General features: G+C 39.2%; 1 protein-coding gene across 1 annotated transcript in view; it reads right to left on the bottom strand.

Annotated features, from left to right (window-relative positions):
* Positions 1–25,351, bottom strand: part of CNTNAP5 (contactin associated protein family member 5) — a 1,031,770-nt gene that overhangs the window by 484,161 nt on the left and 522,258 nt on the right. The window contains exon 7 of the mRNA XM_070769229.1: positions 24,402–24,545. Coding sequence (XP_070625330.1) covers positions 24,402–24,545 — 144 coding nt within the window. The remainder of the gene's footprint in view (positions 1–24,401; positions 24,546–25,351) is intronic.

Below are 25,351 nucleotides of genomic sequence, written 5' to 3'. Positions count from 1 at the left end.
AATGAATTACTCAGAGGCATTTCTCATTTGTGGGCATTTTCCCCAGTCAAACTTTGACCAGAAATAATGGGCACCATCTTGGTTTGGCAAGTGCATTCCTTCTGAACTCATTTCACTAGAAAGATACTTATGACTGCCTAAGATAGTGATTCAAGCCAGTTAGTGCCTTTGCAGAAAGCATGAGAAAGTTATCCTCTGCTCTGCTTCTAATTTAATCTGAAAATACAGAAATTACAGATAAAAGGCATGGGAGGAAAAGGCAAGGTCAGTGGTCTCTAACTCATTCTCAATCTGATCATTTGCCACAACTTCCTGACTCTCTTCTCCTGAGACTTTATTTCACCCACCAAATGCTGTTCATTAGCTCAGCAACAAGACCCTGGTCTGGCCTTGATCTATCTGGGAAAAGTAGGACAAGGATAAAACAGCAGTGGAGACCTGAAGACCTGAAGAACTGATGCAGCTGCAATGCTATGGCCTGGACTTTGTCAAGTCTGATAGGCTCCCTAAGGAGGAAAACTTCCCCAGGGCCTTCTGCCTCCTGGCAGCCTCCAGACAGCTGAAAACACAGTTGTAACTAACTCCCCCAAAGGGAAGAGCCCACCCTCTCACTGCACCTCTGATGTGGGTGGCACGGCAAATTGGCATTAGCGGGAAAGATGGCATGAATCAGAAATCGATCTGTCAGATTTGGGAGCCAGGTCCTCTGGCACCCAGTACATCAAGCTGTCTCTCATCCAAGAGCTCCCCTGTCTGCTCTCACAGAAAAAGAGAAAGAAAAAAGAGAGACTGAGAGTTTTAAAGAGTGGAAGATTCCATGAAACAATGCCATTTGCAACAACGTGGATGGACCTAGAGATTATCATACCCAGTGGAATACATCAGACAGAGAAAGACAAACACCATGGTATCTCTTACTCATGGAATCTAAAATATGATACAAATGAATTTATCTATGGAACAGAAACAGACTCACAGACATAGAGAACAGACTTGTGGTTGCCAAACAGGAGAGGTGTAGGGGAGGGATGGATTGAGTCTGGGATAAGTAGATTCAAACTATTACATACATGTATAACTGAATCACTTTGCTATACACCAGAAACTAGCACAACACTGGAAATCAATTATGCTTCAATAACATAAAATTTTAAAAATATAAAATAAAAGATTGGACCATTCTTAGTTTGTTGAAAAAGTCCTGAAGTCACAGGTGGAGGTAGACTAGGATATACCTGGACTAAATGTGGCATGAGTCTGAATCAAGTCTGGAGACTAAGGTGGAAGCTAGAGCAAGAACCACATGTTTGACCAAGAGAGGGAAAGGTAGGTGGCCAGGTGGCTCCTGCTAGGACTCTGCAAATATCATAGCCAGGTCCTGGAACATCCATTCCTTGGGTCCTGATAACAGATGATAACTCAGATATGGCTGTCCTGCTGTATCAGAAAACCAGTTCTTAAGACCTCAAGGGAATACAGAAGACCTAGCTTGAATTTCTTCTTACCTTGACTGGTTTTAGAGTTTCCTAAAGTGCCACTTGCAAGGGTTATTGTGCTGAGCTGTTATTTATCAAGCATTTTCATTGTGGGTGTTTGTTTTGTTTTGAATCATCATCCAGACATCACAACACCCTAGTGAGTAAAAAACAGAGCTTGAAATGCAAGGCTGCATTTCCATCACGAGGCATCAGACAAAGCCAATCAAGCATTTATGAGCTAGGGGAAAATGATCTTGATTCAATCTAATTTGTGGGGAAAGATTTCAAAGCCAGTTCTTGATTTTCCAAATGAGTACAACCATTTCTAATTTGATTTGTCTGAAAACTACCAGGACTGACTGGCATGCTCTCAGCAAATGCAGGGGAAGTCTGCCTGGGAGCTAAAGCTATCTTTGTGATTCACACACTCAGGTGGATCAGGGGACCGAGTGAAGGCTTTTGATCACTTTTGGAGGAAGATGGACTGCTTCATGGTTTTGTTGGTTTGTTCAACAGATATTTATTAATTAGCTTAAATGGCCCAGGATTTGAGTGACAAAGACACAGCCCAGGAGACATGCAGACTCAGACCTTGCCCATCTGGAGACTGCACTGCACTGGAATGAAGGCCTTAGGACATGTCATCACACCTGTGATGAAGGGCCATGAGAGGAAAGTCTAAGTTTCTGGGTCAGCATGTAACAGGTGTTCATAAAGTACCTTTTCACTTGAGCTTGAGAGAATAAAGAGGAAGGAAAGAGGCTGGGAGCTGGAATCGGGTGGAAGGAAAGAAAACAAAGGAGGGCAAGCACTCGGACAAAGGGCATGGTGCATTTTTTGCAATCTGAGGGAGATTAGATGCTCGGCAATAATAAATATGGGCAATCTTTTTTTTCCTGTAAAAGGAGGCCTTCAAGAATAAGAATCATGTTCCTTGGGGACATGTGAAGGACAGCCAAGAAAGAAGCATTTTTAACGTTGGAAGTAAAGCCAAATCTGACCTCTGTACCCTAACATGGAATTAAATCTCTGAGACCGAGTTTTGGCTTAAGTAGAGAAGAATAGCTTTATTGCTTAGCGAGGAGCCATAGTGAACTAATGCCCTCAAAACTGTGTGTCCCCACCTGGAGAGAGTAGTGATGAATCTTACAGTAATGGTTCAAAGAGCATGATCAACTCATGTACATTTTCCTGGTTGGTTGATGTTTAGACAGTTGGGAGTCAGAATTATAGATCTGGTTCCAACTGGTCTGAGGTCTATATGCTTGTGGGCAGTATACAGTTAACTTCTCTCACCTGGTGGGGTTTTTAACATCTGCAAAATAGCTCAAAGCTATTGTTATATGTATCTCTTGAGGGGAAGCCAGGATTCCGCCCCAGGGCTGCACTATTGTTTCTTTGACTGTTTCTCCCTCGTCTCTACAACCCTTCCCTTCCCAGTTGAGCAACTGTTTGAACCTGCTTGTTGAAACTCAGAGCAGGTCAAGGAGGCTGAATGAAGTCTATTTACTGTAATCAAAGAAATGGGGACACAGAAAGACTTTTGTGCCCAGGAGCTCCACAGTGTCCTGCTTGGTGTCAGAAGGAATGCCCCATTTATAACCAAAGGGCATGGGCAGGCTGGCAGGTGGTTCCCCACATGTTCCTCCCTTCTGGCTTCCCATAAGCTGGCTGCCTGCAGGTACTATAAAGCAGGTACCCACTGCCAGCCCCATAACTGATTTCTGCCATAGACTCTTTCTTGACCTAGCCTCTTTTTGACCCTCTCAAGGCTGCTACCTCCCAGCTTCAGTTCCTTGGCTGTGGACTCTGTTCTAGCTCCCTGCCTGTGTGTATCTCTGTTTCTGGTCCTGTATTTTGTGCTTATTTATTGTGCATCAAACACCCCCACCTGAGTTCCCGGCTTTGCCAAACAGCGGTGACTTTCAACTAGAGGGAAACCCAGAGAGAGTCCTTGGGACCGGGGGAGCAAAAGGAAAGGAAAAATAGACCTTTTATTCAACTGATAACCTCATAGCTTTCAGGCACAAGATGAAGCTGAAGCTCTATTATGAACTCTCTGATTTCTGCTTCTAAATATTGTGCAAGGCTATTTGAAAATATGAATCAAGAAGCTTAAGAAAAATGAATAATGCTTTGTGATACTTACTTTCACTTCTAGAAATCTATTTTAAGGAAATACTCTGAAATTGGACTGAGATTTATATACTAAGCACCATTATTTAAAATAATACAAACCTAGATCTAAAATTAAAGGAATAGTTAAGTAAACTATGATATATCCATTTGAAATACTATATTGCTACTGCTAATAACAATGTTTATGGTAAACACGAAAGTCACTGCAATGAACAGAATACAAATTTACACCTACAAATCAGATAAAATACACCAATATAAATATGTAGCTATCAAACAGAGATTAATTTGCTAAATAGTGGCTCTCTCTGGGTGATAAAATTATGTTGATTTTTATTTACATAATTATTTTTTTCTCTATTACCAATTTACTTAAAATGAAGACATATAACTTTTATAATACACTTTTTAATGAAATAGTTTCCAAGTATTCTTTTATTTAAAAGCATTCAAGACAACCCTATTCAGGATTAGTAATTGCTATCAAAGGCATTCATGTGGATTAGCAATAGATAATCCAAGTAGAGTTGGAAGCAGCTGGATATGAAACCTAATGACTGCATTTTTCAAATGGTTTTTGTTTTTGAATAATTTCAGAACTGCTCATCCCTGCTCCTACAGTTTTTTGTTCTATACTATTACACTCAAGTAAGCAGAGGTAAGAAGTTATTTTTTCTTTTCCATTATGGTTTATCACAGGATATTGAGTGTAGTTCCCTGTGATATACAGTAGGACCTTGTTGTTGATCAATTCTATATGTAGTAGTTTGCATCTGCTAACCTCAGACTCCCAACCCATCCCTCCTCTACCCACTTTCCCCTTGGCAACCACAAGTTTGTTTTTATGTCTATGAGTTTGTTTCTGTTTGATAAATAAGTTAATTTATATCAAATTTTAGATTCAACATATAAAGGATATCATATGGTATTTGTCTTTTCCTGACTTATTTCACTTAGTATAATAATCTCTAGGCCCATCCACGTGGCTGCAAAATGCATTATTTCACTCTTTTTTATGGTTAAGTAATATTCCATTGTGTGTGTTTGTGTGTGTGGACTGTATCTTCTTTAAGCATTCATCTGTTGATGAACATTTAGGTTGTTTCCATGTCTTGGCTAGTGAGGTGCATGTAGGGTTTCAAATAGGTTAACAAGTCATGATAGCAAGGATGGTGATGTGTGTCTGTGTGTGTGTACATGTGTGTCTATTTTTTCCCTTTTTTAACTTTTTTAAAGTAAAATGAAAGAGATAAACTAAATTTGAATTTTAATACTGTGTTAACTCAAACATACAAATAATATTTAAACATGAAATTAAAATCATTGTCTTTACAGTACATCTCTGTTTGGTCTACTCACATTTCAAATACCCCTTGCCACACAGCTGGTGGGTACCATATTGGACAATGCAAGTCTAGAGCATGATTATAATGGTGATGGCTGAATTATGCTTTCCAGTCTTGACACTAAAATAGAAATTGTACCACTTCTTACATGAGGAAACCCATATATTGACCTTCATTGCCAGATGTTCAAGCTGGATTTAGAAAAGTTGGGGAACCAGAGATCTAATTGCCAACATCCATTAGATCATAAAAAAATCAAAAGAATTCCAAAAAAACATCTACTTCTGCTTCATCGACTATGCTAAAGCCTTTTACTGTGTGGATCACAACAAACCATGGAGAAGTCATAAAGAGATGGGAATACCAGACCACCTTAACTGCCTCCTGAGAAACCCACATGCAGGTCAGGAAGCAATAGTTAGAACCATAGAACAAAAGACTGGATCCAAATTGGGAAAGGAGTATGTTAAGGCTGTAAACTGTCACCCTGCTTATTTAACTTATATGTAGAGTATATCATGTGAAATACTAGGCTGGATGAAGCACAAGCTGGAATCAAGATTGCTGGGAGAAATATCAATAGCCTCAGATACACAGATGGCAGAAAGCAAAGAGGAATTTTAAAATCTCTAGATGAAAATGAAAGAGGAGACTGAAAAAATGGGTTTAAAACCCAACTTTCAAAAAATGAAGATCATAGCATCCAGTCCCATCACTTCATGGCAAATAGTTGGGGAAACAATGGAAACAGTGACAGATTTTATTTTATTTGGCTCCAAAATCACTGCAGATGGTAACTAGAGCCATGAAATTAAAAGACTCTTGCTTCTTGGAAGAAAAGCTATGACAAACCTAGACAGCAATTAAAAAGCAGAAACATCACTTTGCTGACAAATGTTCATAGAGTCAAAGCTATGGTTTTTCCAGTAGTCATATACAGATGTGAGATTTGGACCATAAATAAGGCTGAGCACCAAAGAATTGATGCTTAAAACTGAGGTGTTGGAGAAGACCCTTTAGAGTTCCTTGGACTACGAGGAGATCAAACCAGTTGATCCTAAAGGAAATCAATCCTAAATATGCATTGGAATGACTGATACTGAAACTGAAGCTCTGACACTTTGATGAGAAGAGCTGATTCATTGGAAAAGAACTTGATACTGGGAAAGATCAAGGGCAGGAGGAGAAGACGGGACAAAGGATGAGATGCTTGGAAGACATCACTGCCTCAATGGATATGAGTTAGAGCAAACTCTCTGAGATAGAAAAGGACAGGGAAGCCTGGGGTGCTGCAGTCCATGGGATTGCAAAAAATCAGACATGACTGAGTGAAACACAAATTGTTCAAAGATATTTTAGCAGATATTTCTAGTTATACACTCAAGTCTCCCCACTCTTTGTCTTTCTGGGTAGTGGAACTCCAACTTAATTGAGGCAATCATGTGCTCAACTAGGTGACTACACTGCCCCACTTCTCCTGTAGACATGCATGACCAGGTGACTAAGTTTGGCCCATGAGACCCCCTCATTGCAGGAAGCACCTGGGAAAGCTGCCCTAGCTGACAGAGACATTCCTCGTATCTCCCTGTTGTCCAAATTTCTTCAGCTTTGTATGCCGCTATGATACCTCACTCTCAGAAGCCTATTGGGATCCTCAAGACGAAATCCACAGAGTAAAAGCAGTCAGGGTCCCTAATTACTTCATGCGGCTTCCAGGCCCTCTGTTTTTGCTTCATGTGGGAGAACAGGGTTCACAATAGTGAACAAGCAATTTAGTTGCCTCCAAATAATTAAATCTTAAGTGATTGATATGGGCGGAATTGTTTCCCCAAAATTCCTATGAGTGAGTAGCCACCAGGCGGTGTCCGACTCTTTGCGACCCCATCAACTGTAGCCCTCCAGAATCCTCTGTCCCTGGGATTCTCCAGGCAAGAATACTGGAATTGGTAGCTATTCCTTTCTCCAGGGGATCTTCCTGACCCAGAAATCAAACCCATATCTCCTTCCTGCATTGCAGGTGGACTCTTTACTGTCTGAGCCATCAGGGAGGCCCATTTCTATAGAATTCTTCTATTGGACCCCTAAATCCCATACTTCAAATAGGACTGTATTTGGAGATAAGGCATTTAAAGAAGGAATTAAGTTAAAATCAGGCCATATTTATGCATATATATGGAATCTGGAAAGATGGTACTGACAGTCCTAGGTACAGGGCAGCAAAGGAGACACAGATGTAAAGAATAGCCTTTTGGACTGAATGAAAGGAGAGGGTGGGATTATTTGAGAGAATAACATTGAAACATATACATTACCATATGTAAAACAGATAACCAGTGCAAGTCTGATGCATGAAGCAGGGCACCCAAAGCTTGTGCTCTGTGAAAACTTAGAGGGATAGAGAGCAGAGAGAGGTAAAGGGGGGTTCATGATGGAGGGGACACATGTATACCTATGGATGATTCATACAGATATATGGCAAAAACCACCACAATATTCTAATTATCCTCCAACTAAAATAAACATTTAAAAAAATTAAAAAAGAAGTTAGTAGCAGAACTCAAAAAAAAAAAAAAAAAAAGTGAAAGCAAGTAAGTTAAAATCAAGCCAGTAAGGTAAGCCCCAGAATCTGACTTGTGCCTGTATAAGAAGAAAAAATTCAAACACATAGATATATCAGCTACACATTTATATACAGGAAGGACAATGTAAAGACACAGCCAGAAGATGGCCCCCTACAAGCCAAGGAGAGAGGCCTCAGGAGAAACCAAGCCTGCTGACATCTTGATATCTTGGATGTCCAGCCTCTGAAACTGTTGTGTAAAGAGTTTAAGAGTTGTTGTTTAAGAACTTCTATTGTTTAAGCCGTGCCAGTCTGTTCACTCAGTTGGTGATACTTGTCACAGCAGCCCTTGCACACTCATACAGTGAGAGAGAGATTTTAAATAATTGTGCTTAATGAAATTTTTGAGACAAAAGGTATGTTAGAGATTATCTAGAGGACATTTCTCAGTTATAGGCAGCACCAAGAAGAGTAAGCTAATTGTGAAGTTTACCCTGCTACTTAGTGACCCAATTGGATGGAGAAGCTGAATCTTTGACCCACACAGTGCTCTTTCTAATCAAGTTGGGTCTCTTCCACCAGATCAGGGGAGTAGAAGCTGTTAGCGAAGGAAGGCATCCCAAAGATCATCTTCTAATTTTCTATCTCTAGGCAGCTAAACATGAGGTGGTGCTAAGGTGCTAATTATCTGTGAAGACCACTGGGTAGGGAGAGGATCAACTTTTCTTCAGAAGATGCTCCAGTTTTTAATAGGAAGACATTATTTATCATCGATAATCATACCCTGCAAGTTTGATTATAATCAACATAACATAAACTCGAACAAATATTTATTAAGCACCTACCCTTTGTAGTGTGCTAACTTCCTCAGTGGGAGTTCAAATCACTCTTTTCTCTTATAAAAAATTCATTCACTTATTCAACATGTATTGGTCATCATTTTCAAATAGTAATTTTATTGTCATTAAAATTTAGAAACTCGGTGATGAGAACAGGATATAAAATGTGCAAAAAACATATCACAGCAGTTGAGAATGGATTTGATATTGGAAAGACCAGGGATGGAGACCAGGTTCTGTCACTTACAAATTCTATCACTTATGTATCTTAGGCAAGTTCCTTTAGTAATTTTAAGATTCATTTTTCACACTTGTAAAATGAAAACACCAGAAATCCACTTCATTGGATTATTTCAAGAATTAAAATAAGTAACTATGATAATCAGATGACAGAGTATCTGGTGCAAAATAAATGCTCAACAAATTACTGTATTTATTACACAGTATATTGATAACAAGAAAAAAGAAATTATTCAAGAATATTCCTTTAAAAAAAGACTGGTAAATTTTGTTTGGCATAGTATTGATGGTGGCCTTTATTGATGCAGTGTTTCCCTGATAGCTCAGTTGGTAAAGAATCTGCCTGCAATGCAGGAGACCCCAGTTCAATTCCTTTGTTGGGAAGATCTCCTGGAGAAGGGATAGGCTACCCACTCCAGTATTCTCAGACTTCCCTTATGGCTCAGCTGCTAAAGAATCCACCTGTAATGCAGGACATCTGGGTTTGATCCCTGGGTTAGGAAGATTCCCTGGTGAAGGGAAAGGCTACGCATTCCAGTATTCTGGCCTGGAGAATTCCATGGACTATATAGACCATGGGGTTGCAAAGAGTCAGACACGACTGAGTGACTTTCACTTTGTTGACGAGAGGGCAGATGATGTTTTCTTTCTAGTACTATGTTTTTGAAACTTCCTATAATCTGTAAACAATTTTAAGACTTTTTCATATTCTTTTCCATTCTGGTTTATTACAGAATATTGAATATAATTCCCTGTGTTGTTTATCCATTCTATACACAATAGTTTGCATGTACCACATTATTTTTTAATGAAAATGAAACATTGTTTGCAAGATACTTATTGGTGTAGTTGTTTGTTATTCAGTGTCTGCACTGAATATCTCACAACTCTTAAGAAACTTGGTTACCTACTGTTTCCTAAACAGTCTATGAGGGCTACAGGGCTATCTTGATCACAAAGAACTGAAATTTAAGGCTACACCATAAATTGTCAAACCCAGGTTGTAAACACTTAATTTTAAGGGTAAAAACAAACACAAAAGATGCTTCAATTGTCTAAGTGATTTATTTCTAGCCATCACATGGAGATCGCAATCTGATAAAATCCAAACACTTTCTAGTTTCCTGGAAGAATACAGAATAGGTTTTCGCTGTTGTTCCAAGATGGAGTATTATATTTGCCCATGCACGTGGTATGAAACACATTCACCAAAGGCTACATAGAACACTAAGCATGTCTTCTAGGGCTACCTGATCTTCCATTAACCATGGGAAGATAGCAGTCAATGATCCATCCTCTGAGTCCGAGTCTCAGCTGTGGTTCTTGCAGTACACCACGCAAACAGAGTGTGCTTACAAGCCTCATCATGTGATGTGTGTAACTGAAATAAATGGTGAGTTTGAGGGCACACCATCACCTTCAATCTGATCAGGCATGAGATTTCTATCACATGTGGCTTCTGGAGGCTACATGGGTACTGTTGGCTTTGTTTTGATCGCAGAGTTATGTTCATAAAGACCTGGGCAATCTTTTATTTTGCATTTTAAAATTATCATCATTATTTGTTAAATGTTTGTTGAGCCACAGGATTGTATTGATACCATGAGGAAAAACATGAAAAGATCTCCGAAAAACTTGCTTCCTTGGGTAAAATAAGCAAATTTTGGCCCTTGTTACAGCATCAGGGAGAAAATAACTGATTACCATGGGGTATAATGGGTAACCCCACAGGCTGACTTAGTAATGGAGTAATGGAGTGAAGCCTTGAGCTAAAATATTATAGAAAATGTAGAAAAACAGGGAAATAAAAAACAATTTCAGAGAAGAGCAAACAACCTGAGAAAATTTTTAGGTGAAATATGAGACACTTTTGTGAGAAGTGGAGCATTGCAAATCCTCATGTGAAGGGTAAATTGTTTGGGTACTTTGAGTGCAAGTCTACTTACAGAATGCTCTTAACTTTTTGACTATGAGAGATGCTTTTTAGTGTAATAAATCATCTGAACACATAAAATAGTTGTGGTTTCAGTATTCTGTATTAGCAAACATGTAATGGCAAAGTTAAATATATGAATACTTTACTGCTACCTAAAGCCTGGACCTTTACTTGAGATTTTGCAGTACTTCATACATTTGTGAGACAGGCTAATACTGTCTAAGTCTACGCTCAGGAGACAAAAATCATGAACATGCATGTCTTTCCTAAGTGGCTTCACAATCTCCTCTTCCTGACATCTACTGCCTCTCATTTCCTTCTCTTTACTTTGTTTCCTTTTTCTTGTTTTCCCTGTTATTTTATTTTATTAGAGGCAAGAGTTATGGATACAACAAATTGTCTCTTTGGAGAGGACCAAGACTTTGTAAAAATGTGGGCCAGTCACATGCTTTTATGTGGATGTGTATATTTAAATGGTACTTTGTTGTCAATCCCAAATCAAAGATCTGATCTCTTTCTCAAAACTATAAAAGACAAAAATATGTCAAAAGTACCTACTGTTTGTCCTTTTATATCTAAGGAAAAGAAAATATGTGTGTACGTTTGTAGATACAAGTGTGTATACACATACATACACACCGCCCAAGAACACAAGCATCCACTGTCTGTGGCAGTTTAAATACGTAGTAGGGCCTCTCATTTTTAACCTAGATTTTAAAAGAAAGAAAAGAGATGGAGATGATGATAGTTATCCACATCTGAGTTTCAGCGCCAAAGCCGCCCTGCTAGGGATGCTCGAGTTGGATCCTGTAAGGTTTTTTTTCTGTTAGTGGGCCAATTGCTAGTGTTGGTTGGTAGAAGGTGCTAGTGAACCACTGCAGGGCCATAAAGCACTTGGAAACCACTTCTCCAGGTTCCTGTCCTACTGGGTGGTTAGTCAGCTCTGCACAGTGGATCTCCTGCCCACACCTCCCAACTGGTGGCAGCTTCCACAGGTGGCTCTCGGGCTACATGCTCCCCTGGTAACCATGGCCCCTTTGGGAAGGTCTGAATCTCAGTCTAGGTAGGGGGTGAGCAGGGAGAGCTCCTCTGGGTCCCAGTTCTTTCTCTGCCCACCCTCTCAGTTTAGAGGAAGTACCTGATTTTTTTTTTAAACTTGCTATTTCTGGACCTCTTATAGTCATCTTTTAACCACTTTAGCAGTTAACCACCTACTGTGAAGTAAGTGAAGTGCACGCACTCAGTCGTGTCCAACTTCTTGCGACCCCATGGACTGTAGCTTACTATGCTCCTCCATCCATGGGATTTTCCAGGCAAGAGTACTGGAGTAGGTTGCCATTTCCTTCTCCAGAGGATCTTCCTGACCCAGGGATCGAACCCAGGTCTCCCGCACTGTAGGCAGACGCTTCACCGTCTGAACCATAATCAATTTTTATACTAAATTTTACCTTTCACATAACATGGAGACAGGCGTTTTCTAAATCCTGTGACAAAAGATGAAGCGTTTCTAAGAAGCCAGCCGCACTGTCACAGGAGGAACAGATCTAGCGCAGTCACCTTCTGGTTCAGAGTCCTGGCTATTCAACACAAGATGTTAATCTAATATCACTGCAAATTTATAAAGACAGAGAAAAGGCTTCATTTTATCTACAATTCTCCTAATCTAAAAATCAATCTGGAACTCTTGACCTGTTGTCTGTGGATAGACTTCAGGGACATCTATGTGCCTCCAAGTTGTTATGCAAAATAAAATGTATTCATAGCTTTCAATATCTGCTTAAAGTATATGAGTCCCCTGAAATATTAATAGCCATTGATCTAAAATCCTTAGTGTTGTACTTGTAGAAGGGCATTTGTATTACAGGATAGATATAATTATAGGTCCTCTCTTTGGAGAGGACCAAGACTGTCATAATTTGAGCCTGTCACATGCTTTCATGTGGTCTTCATGGGAAATTACAATGTGAAATGGTGAGCAAAGTGGGACAATGAAAATAATTATGATGATATTGTTAGCTCCTAGTGATTCAATGCCTACATTATCCCCGGAGTCATGGTATATGTGTATCATGTGTGTGTCTGTTAGTTGCTCAGTTATGTCTGACTCTTTGCAACCCTATACAATGTAGCCCACCAGGTTCCTCTGTCTAGGGAATTGTCCAGGCAAGAACACTGGAATGAGTTGCCATTTCCTCCTCCAGGGAATCTTCCTGACCCAGGGATTGAACTCTGGTCTCCTGCATTGCAGGCAGATTCTTCACCAACTGAACTACATGGAAGTCCCTTATATGTAACATAAGTATGATTATTTCTACCTTGTAGATGAAGACACTGCAGACTAACTTTGGTCCACATTCTATAGATAGTGTGTGGTCATTCTGATTTATTCTCACTGCCTACAAAGATCATAACCTCTTCAATACAGAATGCTTTCATCTATTAACATTTGCTGACCATCACATATTTAACACTATGAGTGACACAAAAAAACTTTTGGAAAGAACCAGGCTAGAATAAAACATACCAGTATTCCCAGTAATACCATGTCCCCACCTTGAGCTGGTACATATACCACGACTCCACTTGTCCTTCCTTCCCGTGAACTTGGAATTGGCTAAGAGGTATCTTTTTCTTCAAAGCTCTTGGCAAGTTCCTACACTTTCATCATTTTCATGAAGTTTTTCCTGACTGCTAGCTCCATCATTTTTTCTCTTGAACTCTTATAAACTAGGTTTGAGTCTGGCCAACATGCAGTGACTGACAGAAGGCAGTCAGAAGCCCTGTGAGCCTTGCAGCCTGGAGGGCAGAGGCTCCAGTCACAGTCAGAAAGCAGAAGAGTGTATGTGGAGGAATGGCATGAGACTTTGGGATTAGTAGATGCAACCTATTGTATAGAAATGGATAAACAACAAGGTTCTACTATATAACACAGGGAGTTATATCCTGTGCTAAACCATCATGGGAAATAATATGAAAAATAATATATATATATACATTCTAATATATGTATACATATATATACATTCTTTCAGAATGTGTAACTGAATCCCTTTGCTGTGTAATAGTAATTAACACATTAAAATCAATAAAATTTGTTGTTAGTTTTTAAAACAAAGTAGAAGACTGTAAAAGCAAATGGAAAAGCAGGATCACTGAGAGATCTCAAGGTAGTAAAACAAACAAAAAGTGTCAAACCAAGAAGGCAGTGAGCAGAGGAGGGGTGACAAGCACAGTGGCAGCCAGGAGAGCAGAGAGCAGGTATGAGGAGTCCACCTCGGTAAGAGGATCAGTTTTGGATTCTGAGTTCTGATGGTGACCTTGTTCCCACGGTGTGCATGTTGGGGGCTGAGAAGTTTCCCATCCACTGAAGGCAGGAACTTTTTTTTTTGGCATACAGCAGATGCTCAACAACTATATCTTGACGACAGTAATGAATCAAGTGCTAAGTTGTGCCGTGTTAGGTAAGTGTGAGTTTACAACATGGAAAGCATGGGGACCTTAGAGTTTGAAAGATGTTCAGGGGCGAGTGTGGGCTCTGGAACACACCCGGACAGGGCCAACACACACAGCGCACTGAAGGCTCCTCCTTTCCCAGTCTTCATTCTGCTTAGGGGTCACAGCACTTTATTCTACCCAGTCTGGACCTTACCCCACACTTCTTCTTAGCCCTGCATTCCAGGGAGCCACAGACATTTGGAAGACAGGAGCATAACAGCTTCAGAAGTTAACATATGGAAGGCAGGAGCATAACAGCTTCTCATACTACACCCTATTACTGGTTCCATATTTATAACTTTGAAACGTGTCCTAATTTTTGGTTATTTAGCCCCAAAGCCCCTAAGTCACTCCCTGAAATGTAGGATTGTCAGCTTGGTTTCCAGTTCCCTTGGGTCTCCCTACAAGGCAGCAAACTCAAAAGTGTGTGGTGTATACAGCCTAAGGCTCCAGGACCCTGCTCCACTTCTGAGAGTCAGTGGCACATACTGGTTTAAGATGCTAGCCCTACTTGTGAGTTTGGAAGAGGAAGGCAAGTGTGTGGCTGAACCAACAGAGGGTGAAGGAGAAAAGTAGTTTAGTGAGTATGGGAGACACTAAATGAAAGAATGAAAGGCATAGAGGAAGAGACGCTTAGAATGAATTCCGGAAACAGTCACTATTCTGGGCCTGGCTATAAAATAAGCCCTGATGAGAAAGTGGGAAATCAACCTATAGAAGAGAGGGGATGATTATAGAGGATTCAAAACCCAAGCAGGGAAGTTGTTATCTGTCTTGTAGGAATATGAGAGCTACTGGTTGCAGGGTTTCTGGGGAGGTGTTGAATTCCTACACAGAACTCTCAGCCATCTCCTGACTCCCAGGAGGAAGAGCCTGACAGCCAGATGCCAGAGGATGGGCATTGTGAGAGCCATGAGGCCAGGAGGAGGGCCTGCCAAGAGCACAACCATCTGAGGATAAGGAGGGAGGCTCTTCCCAGACACTCTGACCTCTGATGCCACCTTTCTTCCTCTTGTCAAAGATAAGGGTTTTGCCCAGAGTTTCTACTTTGCAAGAAATACCCATGAGAGATGTATTTGGCAATTAGGAAATCACACAGGGGTCATTTCTGAAAGATCTCATAGTCCTCAATTCCCAGGTAAGTGGTGCTATTCACAGATCTGCTCAAACTTTCTTTTTTTCAGTTTGACATGAAAGTCATTCAGGACTGTAGAAAAAAATAGCTGTATAATAAAAATGAATAAAAGCTGTTGGTGTAGTGGTTTCCAGCAGAGAGGAAAGAAGGCTGTGAATGACACAGCCACTTACTATATATCATTGACTTTCCCCAGTCCTAAGCATAAAGTATCTTTTAGTAGAAATTGTGGATAATAACAGTCTGCTCCCGCCTGCCTCTCACAGATGTTTTGGGACAGAGGAACTAATACAACCAGGGGTCCATCTCTCATCCCTCCATTCACTGCCCTTCTGGCATTAGCATGGTGATTTGTGCCACTGTCTCTAAGAAAGTGCTCGAAAGAAGATGTCTTCATATGAAGGGACTGTCATGGCTGTTATTATGTGGGAAAAACAGTGTAAAAGGAACACACCCAGCTCATTAGTTGGAAGTTTTGCAAAGAAGGAGAGTGCCTAAGTCGATTTTCACTTTAATTTAGCCCCAAGCCCCATTTTAAAAATGCATTTGCATGTTCAAATGACAGGGAAGCAGGGGTTGAAACTGGCAGGATGAGCGGTTCCCTCCTACACTGTGGGAGGAAAGGATGGAAACTGGTACAGACTTTTCATAAACTAATGTTCATTTCTGTTGATCCACTCTAAATTTCAGGAAATTATTTCAGTTTATATTTGTAATCTCAGTATTATTTTTGGCAATAAAAATTCAAACAACTCAAATTTTAACACCACAGAATCTTGAATGAACTATGGTGAATGGACTTACTGTAGAAATTATTGTTGTAAAGTGACTGGAAGTGCTTAATGAAACTTTTAAAGACACAGAAAATACTTTTTTAACCATTAAAAGCAAGATATAAAATTGTCAATAAATACAGTTTATGTTATATCAAATATACATTTAAAATCTGAAAATTAAATACATATAGATGAGAACAGTGTTTTCCTCTCTGACTGGCTAGGTCTTCTGTTCTGTATATTCCAAAGGGCATCAGTAATACATGGAGATGCATATTTTTAACATTCTAAAAATGTTTTCTTTAGTAATGTCAAATAATGATTTCATCAGATGAGCTAATGAAACCAGTCATGTAAGGAAAAAAAATCATGACACCAATTTAAGGCAGGACCATTTTCAGAGAAGATAACCATTTCATTGTTAGTTTGTTTTTTAACTTTGTTACATTACTCCTCACATGACATTGAAACTATCTAATTTTGCTTTGCCCAAAGACAGAAAGGAAGCCACTTCTCTAAAACCTAATAATTTGAGAATATTTTTTTTTCCAAGGTACAAGGAGCATACAAACTAGAAGCAGGTAATATGAATGTCACCCTGGTCAAATGACAGTGGAAGACAGTAGAAATGTGGAGAGAGAAGATTTGATAGGTTAGATGCTTTTTCAAATGAGTCCTTCCATCAGCGGAAAGTATCATTTATCACAGAGCAAACTACAGGGATGAAATGTGATCCCAGGAATAAGCTAGAGATTAGGCTTCAATAGACACCAGGGATTTTTTTCTCTGAGCAATTTTCAGGAGCTTCTCAGTCACAGGAAGGTAAGACAAACACAGTATGTGTGTGTGTGCGTGTGCGGGCATATGGGTACCCACACATATGGAAATGTGAATGTGTGTGTTATCTCATGTATACACTTATCCTTATCTCTTGGCTTCAGAGCTTAAGAAATAAACAACACACTCCAACAACTTTCATGACAGTGACATTCAAACAGAAGTTAAATTTTACAAAGCCTACTTAGTATTCCTGTTACACCCAAGTCCACTGTGCAACATCTATTTTAAATGTCTTATTTTAAATAAGTCCGTCATTTCATCAAATCTGGACTAGAGTGAGTCATTAAATTTCTTCAAGTGAAAGGGATCTATAATATATTTACCCAAAATGCACTTCATGATTTATACGATTTGGGAATAAACTATAACTACAGACACAGGAGCAGAACATGACCAATCCAATCTACTTTTATTATTTCTTGGGATCATAAAGTGCAAGAATGCTATGTGAGTCATTAATTATATACACAAAACAACAAATAAATATCGGCTTACATGCCAACTTAAGTTGAACTTATTAGTAAGAATCCTTTAGAAGAAATGGAGTAGCCATCATAGTCAACAAAAGAGTCCAAAATGCTGTACTTGGATACAGTCTCAAAAACTACAGAATAGTCTCTGTTCATTTCCAGGCAAACCATTCAATACCACAGTAATTCAAGTCTATGCCCCAACCAGTAATGCTGAAGAAGTTGAAATTGAACAGTTCTATAAAGACCTACAAGATCTTCTAGAACCAACACCTGAAAAAGATGCCCTTTTCATTATAAGGTACTAGAATGCAAAAGTAGGAAGTCAAGAAATACCTGGAGTAACAGGCAAATTTGGCCTTGGAGTACAGAATGAAGCAGGGCAAAGGCTAACAGAATTTTGCCAAGAGAACACACTGGTCATAGCAAACATCCTCTTCCAAAAACACAAGAGAAGACTCTACACATGGACATCACCAGATGGTCAATATCAAAATCAGATTGATTATATTCTTTGCAGCCAAAGGAGAAGCTCTATACAGTCAGCAAAACCAAGACCGGGAGCTGACTGTGGCTCAGATCATGAACTCCTCACTGAAAAATTCAGACTTAAATTGAAGAAAGTTGGGAAAACCAATAGACCATTCAAGTATGACCTAAATCAAATCTCTTACAATTATACAGTGAAAGTGACAAATAGATTGAAGGGATTAGATCTGATAGAGTACCTGAAGAACTGTGAAAGGAGGTTTGTGACATTGTGCAGGAGGCAGTGATCAAGACCATCCCCAAGAAAAAGAACTGCAAAAAGGCAAAATGGTTATCTGAGAAGGCCTTACAAATAGCTGTGAAAAAAAAAAAAAAGAAGTGAAAGGCAATGGAGAAAAGGAAAGATACACCCATTTGAATGCAGAGCTCCAAAGAATAGCAAGGAGAGATAAGAAAGCCTTCCTCAGTGATAAGTGCAAAGAAATAGAGGGAAACAATAGAATGTGAAAGACTAGAGATCTCTTCAAGAAAATTAGAGCTATCAAGGGATATTTTCATGCAAAGATGGGCTCAATAAAGGACAGAAATGGTATGGACCTAGCAGACTCAGAAGATATTAAGAAGAGGTGGTAAGAATACACAGAAGAACTAGACAATAAAGATCTTCATGACCCAGATAATCATGATGGTGTGATCACTCACCTAGAGCCAGACATCCTGGAATGTGAAGTCAAGTGGGCCTTAGAAAGCATTACTGTGAACAAAGGTAGTGTACGTGATGGAATTTCAGTTGAGCTATTTCAAATCCTAAAAGATGTTGCTGTGAAAGTGCTGTACTCAATATGCAAGCAAATTTGGGAAACTCAACCATGGCAACAGGACTGGAAATTCCAATCCCAAAGAAAGGCAAAGCCAAATAATGCTCAAACTACCACATAATTGCACTCATCTCACATGCTAGAAAGAAATGCTCAAAATTCTTCAAGCCAGGCTTTAACAGTACGTGAACCGTGAACTTCCAGATATTCATGCCAGATTTAGAAAAGGCAGAGGAAGCAGAGATCAAATTGCCAACAACCTTCAGATCATTGAAAAAGCAAGAGAATTCCCAAAAAATATTTATTTCTGCTTCTTTGACTATGCCAAAGCCTTTGACTGTGTGAGTCACAACGAACTGTGGAAAATTCTTAAAGAAATGGGAATACCAGACCACTTGACCTGCCTCCTGAGAAATCTGTATGCAGGTAAAGAAGCAACAGTTAAAACTGAACATGGAACAACAGACTGGTTCCAAACTGGGAAAGGAGTCCATCAAAGCTGTATGTCACCCATTTTATTTATCTTACATGCAGAGTACATCATGAGAAATGCTAGGCTGGATGAAGCACAAGCTGGAATCAAGATTTCCGGGAGAAATATCAACAACCTTAGATATGCAGATGACACCATACTTATGGCAGAATGTGAAGAACCAAAGAACCTCTTGATGAAAGTGAAAGAGGAGAGTGAAAAAGTTGGCTTAAAGTTCAAAATTCAGAAAACTAAGATCATGGCATCTGGTCCCATCATTTCATGGCAAATAGATGGGGAAACAATGGAACAAGTCACAGACTTTATTTTCTTAGGATCCAAAATCACTTGAGATGGTGACTGCAGCCATGAAATTAAAAGACGTTTGCTCCTTGGAAGGAAAGTTATGACCAACCTAGACAGCATATTAAAAACCAGAGACATTACTTTGCCAACAAAGGTCCGTCTAGTCAAAGATTTGGTTTTTCCAGTGGTCATGTATGGATGTGAGAGTTGGTCTATAAAGAAAGTTGAGCGCCAAAGAACTGATGCTTTTGAACTGTGGTATTGAAGAAGACTCTTGAGAGTCCCTTGGACTGCAAGGAGATCCAACCAGTCCAATTCTAAAGGCGATCAGTCCTGAATAATTATTGGAAGGACTCATACTGAAGCTGAAACTCCAATACTTTGGCCACCTGATGGGAAGAACCTACTCATTGGAAATGACCCTGATTCTGGGAAAGATTGAAGGCGGGAGCAGAAGGGAACTACAGAGGATGAGATGGTTTGATGGCATCACCGACTCAATAGACATGAATTTAAGTAAGCTTTGGGAGTCGGTGATAGACAGGGAAGCCCGGCATTCTGCAGTTCATGGGGTCACAAAGTCGGACACAACTGAGTGACTGAACTGACTGACTGGTAGAAATGTTCCTTAATAATATCTTCAAAGTATTGGGTGCTTACTGTGGACCTTGGTGGTGGTGGTTTAGTTGCTAAGTTTTGTCTGACTCTTGCGAACTCATGCACTATAGCCCACCAGCCTCCTCTGTCTATGGGACTTCCCAGGGAAGAATACTGGAGTGGGTTGCCGTTACTATCACAAGGGGATCTTCCCGACCCAGCAATCAAACCCGGGCCTCCTGCATTGCAGGCAATTTTTTTTTTTTTTTTTTTTACCAACTGAGCCTTACACTGTGCTAAACATATATTAATCATCACAATAACAGTCTGAGGTAGGAACTATAATTGTCTCATTTTACGTATGAAGATACTGAGGTTTGTTAAATTGCCCCAGGCTCCACGACTGAGTGAGCCTTTGAGTAAGATTAGGCGTCTAAACAATTTATCAACAATTATGTAACTATGTTGCTGCTAGGAACACTGTATTGAGAGGACTGTCAGGCTTTCCTGTAGGCCGAGGAGAAATGCATTTTGTGATTGCTGAGCCATTTCAGCCATGAAGTTGGGGGTATCATCACACATGCTTGTTAGCCAACACCCATTCAACTATTTGGAGACAAAGATACAGAAGCAAACTGACATGGTCAAATAGCTCCAAAGCCAGGTCTATAAACATAGTCCTGCTAATGGCCATCTGCCTTTATCCCCCCTCCCACTGAAGGTAAAGTCAAGTTACATAAGCATTTCTCCTATGCTTTTCTTTTAAATGAGAAATAATCATTTTAACACCTATAATCAAGACAACTTTCAGACAACCTAGTTACTCTCATTGCCTCTGTGAAAGGGGATTCAAAACTCTGAAAGGAGAGCTCCAAGAAAGTGGCATTTGTGATGAAATAGAAGATATGAAATTAATCATTTTCAGGAAACTTGCAAGGCAATATATTTCTTATATTATGTATATAATAATCTACATTACAGGTACTGTACACACACTTCAATGGACCATTTATTTTCTGATTGTTTGTTATATGGTACTATATTAGCATAGTGTGGAAGATTTGAGGTAGAAAAGTGAGGTGTTTTTTATGTCTACTTTAAGCTGTTAGTTTTACTGTGTCTCGGGATGTGGAGGATCGTCTTGTAGTCAAATCAAGCTATAAAGACTAAATTGAATTATCCCCATGGAACAGCTGTTAAATCTCCAGGGAGTGGGCAGGTCCCACAAGAAAGCAATGATGAATTTCAATGGGGATGCTGCAGAAATGCAGCCTGCCAGAGAGGGTTCTGTGCTGGATGTGGCTTGTGCTTCTTGAATTACCTTTTGTAACTGATGGGTATTACCTTAAATTTGTTGCCTGATTTGTTGATTCCCTGAGTCTCCTGCTCAACTCCAAACTTTTCCAAACTCAGTAACTGCGAGAGTCTGTGAATACTAGCAAAGGACAAAAACGTCATCCTTCTCAAAAGCCCTTACTTAGCACATCTGTGGTTAGTGACTTGCAACAAAGCTGATTTTGTAGTTGATACCATGTCTTTGGGGGAAACTGTAAGCCTGAGTAGGGGAATAAAACTGTTTGTACGTGTAATTAATGGTGCAAACAATTCCTTTCCATGTGGAATTCCTAAAGAAAAAAGACGAAGTGTATAAATGTGTATGTGTGTGGGTGTGTGTGTAGTGATAGGAAATTTCACCTAAGCAAGGTGATAGAAGCAATTTGGGAGAAAAATAATATGTTTATCCCACCCTTTAAATTGAGAAGTTTAACACTAATGGTTCTTTATCTGCAAAGAACCAAAACTTATTTAATTCCCCCCAAGTGCATTAATGATAAAATAGATTCTTTTTGATTCATATTAATAATACTGCCAATTAAACTCTGAGAAATAAAGTATGGTAGTGAAATTTTTGGTAGCTTGGTAAGTGCTACCATATTTTAAAATCAACAAGACATTTATTAAAATTGTAGCTAATGATCCTCTCCAAAAAGGAAATGATGAAAGCTATCAATATTCATAAATTCATGGGATTTTTCCCTCCTTAATCTCCCTGACTTCCCTTTTTTTGCTCTGTATATTCAATGACTTATTATTTAATATATCTTATCATTTAATATGTTTTCAAACATGATTGATGTGTGGAGTTTTCTATGAATGTTGCCAAAGTGTAATAGGGAAGACAAATCTGACTTCATATTGGATCTGTTTCTTTTCCTTTAACTTTTATTTTCTGCTGCTTTTACTACAAGTTAAGAATGTTGTCCATAGCCTGAAATATACAGGAGAGCCCGTTCTCAATGCTCTGCTCATTAAAGATATAACATTTTTTCGTTCATATAGATAAAACTTGCCAAACAGAGAATAACATCTGTCTCATTGGAGGTTTGAGGAACACCATGATCTGACCTATGTGGACAGCTGCAATACAAAGGATTTTCACACCAACAAGTGTGCAACCAGCTCATTCCCTCCTATTTTAGCATTAAAAAGTCTAAATTTTAGCTTGGAGAAGATGGTTCTTTGGGGCTCCTAGATCTGCTGGCTTTCTGAAGAAAGTCGCTATTCCTTGCCCCAAGGCCTCATCTCTCCATTTATTGGCCTATTGTGGGGCAAACAGCACAAGCTTGGACTTGATAACAATATTGGTTTTATTTATATCTAAGGCTCAGGTTCTCACACTTTTGAAGCCAGTTTGTGAACAATGAAAGTAGCAATGTTTCATTAAGTTCCTTGTGTTCCAATTTGTGATTCCAACTCTTCCCACAATGTTCTGTTCTCTTTTCAGGTGCGTTGACATTCATGATATTAGTCTAAGCTAAACTAGCTCAGTTGGTAAAGAATCCACCTGCAATGCAGTAGACCCAGGTTCAACTCTTGGGTCAGGAAGATCCTCTGGAGAAGAGATAGGATACCCACTCCAATATTCTTGGGCTTCCCTTGTGGCTCAGCTGGTAAAGAATCTGCCTGCAATGCAGAAGACCTGGGTTTGATCCATGGGTTGGGAAGATCCCCTGGAGAAGGGAAAGGCTACCCACTCCTGGAGAATTCCATGGCCTGGAGAATTCCATGGACCGTATAGTCCATGGGGTCACAAAGAATCAGACACGACTGAGTGTCTTTCACTTTCAAACTCCTAGTAGTATGTGACCCCACTGTTTTTGCAGATTAAACTCAATGAAATGGGTATGTTATGAAATATTTGGGGGGAATAATATTGAGGAGCAATGGGCAGAAGTATGCTTTCCTGACCTACGCCTAAACAACATGTCATCAGCTAGTTAGTGCTTAGGTTAATTAGTTAACGAATAACATTAGGACTTCCTAACTTGGTAGCTCAGCTGGTAAAGAATCTGCCTGCGATGCAAGAGACTGTGGTTCAATTCCTGGGTCAGGAAGATCTGTTGGAGAAGGGATAGGCTATCTATTCCAGTATTCACGGACTCCCCTGGTAGCTCAGCTGGTAAAGAATCTGCCTGCAATGTGGATTAGTTGATTAGTTAATTAGTTAATAAATAACCTTGGTACATATGGGTAACATTGCCCAAAGCCTGGAGCCTGAGCCTGGGACAAGCCTTTTAAAATATTATAGACTTTAACCAAACTGTGATTTTCCATAAGCAAGGCTGTTTCTCACGCTGGAATCCAATGGCAACTTAAAAAAAAAAAGTGTTAATATATGGAACCTCCAAACATAAAATATTTTTTACACATTATACTTATCAAGGAAAATAAATCAAGATCATTTAAATTACAACTTTTCCAGGTAGTCTAGTGATCAGATTGCAAGGAGAAGCAGCATCTACTAGTCAATGATAAGGGGGTCTAGTCTTGTGAAAGCTTTTACAATACTGTTAGTTTAATGGACCTCTGCTTCTAGCAGGATGGAGTAGTATGATTTTCTCTATTTCTCCCACTAAGTACACTAAAAACTCTAACATTATATATAAATAAAACCAAGGAAACTTCTAAATGGTGGAAAGAAGAAAGCAAGCATATCTTGGGATCTTGAGACCCAAGGAGCAACATTAAAAATTTAACCTCTGTTCTTCAAAATGCCCAAGTTTTTAACAACAGCAATAAGTAGACAAATATATAATTCACCAGGAATAGAATTTAATAGAATCTGTGGTTCTTTTGCTGCATTTCTCAGGGATAAAAAAAGAGATTCATTCAACCCAGTATAGATTGCAAGCCCTGCCCACAGATGGCACAAACTCATAGCCAGGAATATAGAATTCAGTAGGTAGGGACCTCTAAAACATTTGTTTCCCCCAATTACACAGTTCATACCCACTCACTCCCTACTGTGCCTCCCTCTCTCCAATTTCACCTTGGAGTCTATTTAGACATCCAAGAGTGTGATGTAAACGTATTATGAGGAAGTGCCAGGTGTATGATGGGGAAAGCAAGTCTTAACCACATTGAAGTGTTAGAAATCATCGAGCTGGAATGGATGCTGACTTACCACAGTATAGATCTGATGCTTTCGCCTTTTAGCCAAGTCAATTATGTTTACTCCATTGTAGTAAAGGTTTTCAATACATCCATGGAAGTTTTTCTTTAAAAAGGTCCCAGGTTTGCCTGGTACTGGAATTCCTCCAAAACTAAGCTTTATGGGAAAAAAAAAAAAATCAACTTTTAGTTATAAGCTCTAAAAAAGGAGTAAAGGAAAAGGAAAGTAAGCAAGTGAATTTCAGTAGATTCAATTGTAGCATGAGCCAAGTGGCTCAAATAATTATAGATGCCACTTGATTACACATTTAAAAGGATACTGATTAGGTCACATAAAAATAACTATAATTGCTTGCCTTTTAAGAGCTTATTTTACAAAACTATTTTACATCCTTTCTGAACCCTTCTAATACTAAATACAACAATAATTTACAGAAGGAAGAAAAAAGCAAAGAAAATCAACATCTTTATATTTATCTCTTATGCAAATATCTTAGTACAATCAAAGTAAAACCAAGGGACAAACAAAATATACCTCTATTCAGGCCTAGTTTATTCTGTACTGTATCAAAAACACCTTATCAACACAGCTGTTATGGAAATATTTTATAAAGATGAAAAATAGGAAACAATTCAAATATCTCATACATTTATTTAGAGGGAAAAATTGAGAATTGATATAATGGACTCCTACTTAGTTTTCAATAATGGTGCTTAGAAAACATTTGTTGTAAAGTGGAAAATGAGTGGAATGTTGATTTAAAAATGCAGGAGTTATAGTTGGGAGTAAGGTATGATGTCAATAACAAAAAATGGGCTTACAATTTAGATTGAAGAAATAACACTGAACTATTAATGGCAGTTGTCTCTGGGAAAGCAATGGAATACTATTTATGTTTACCACTTCCCTTTCCAGTACAAATTACTTTTGGAAAGAAAATATTCTTTTTAAAACAAACCTGA

Source organism: Bos indicus, chromosome 2, assembly GCF_029378745.1.
Source record: "Bos indicus isolate NIAB-ARS_2022 breed Sahiwal x Tharparkar chromosome 2, NIAB-ARS_B.indTharparkar_mat_pri_1.0, whole genome shotgun sequence".
In the NCBI taxonomy this organism is placed as follows: domain Eukaryota; kingdom Metazoa; phylum Chordata; class Mammalia; order Artiodactyla; family Bovidae; genus Bos; species Bos indicus.
The sequence above is the reverse complement of the archived record's forward strand: the minus strand, read 5'-3'. Positions and strand labels throughout refer to the sequence as shown.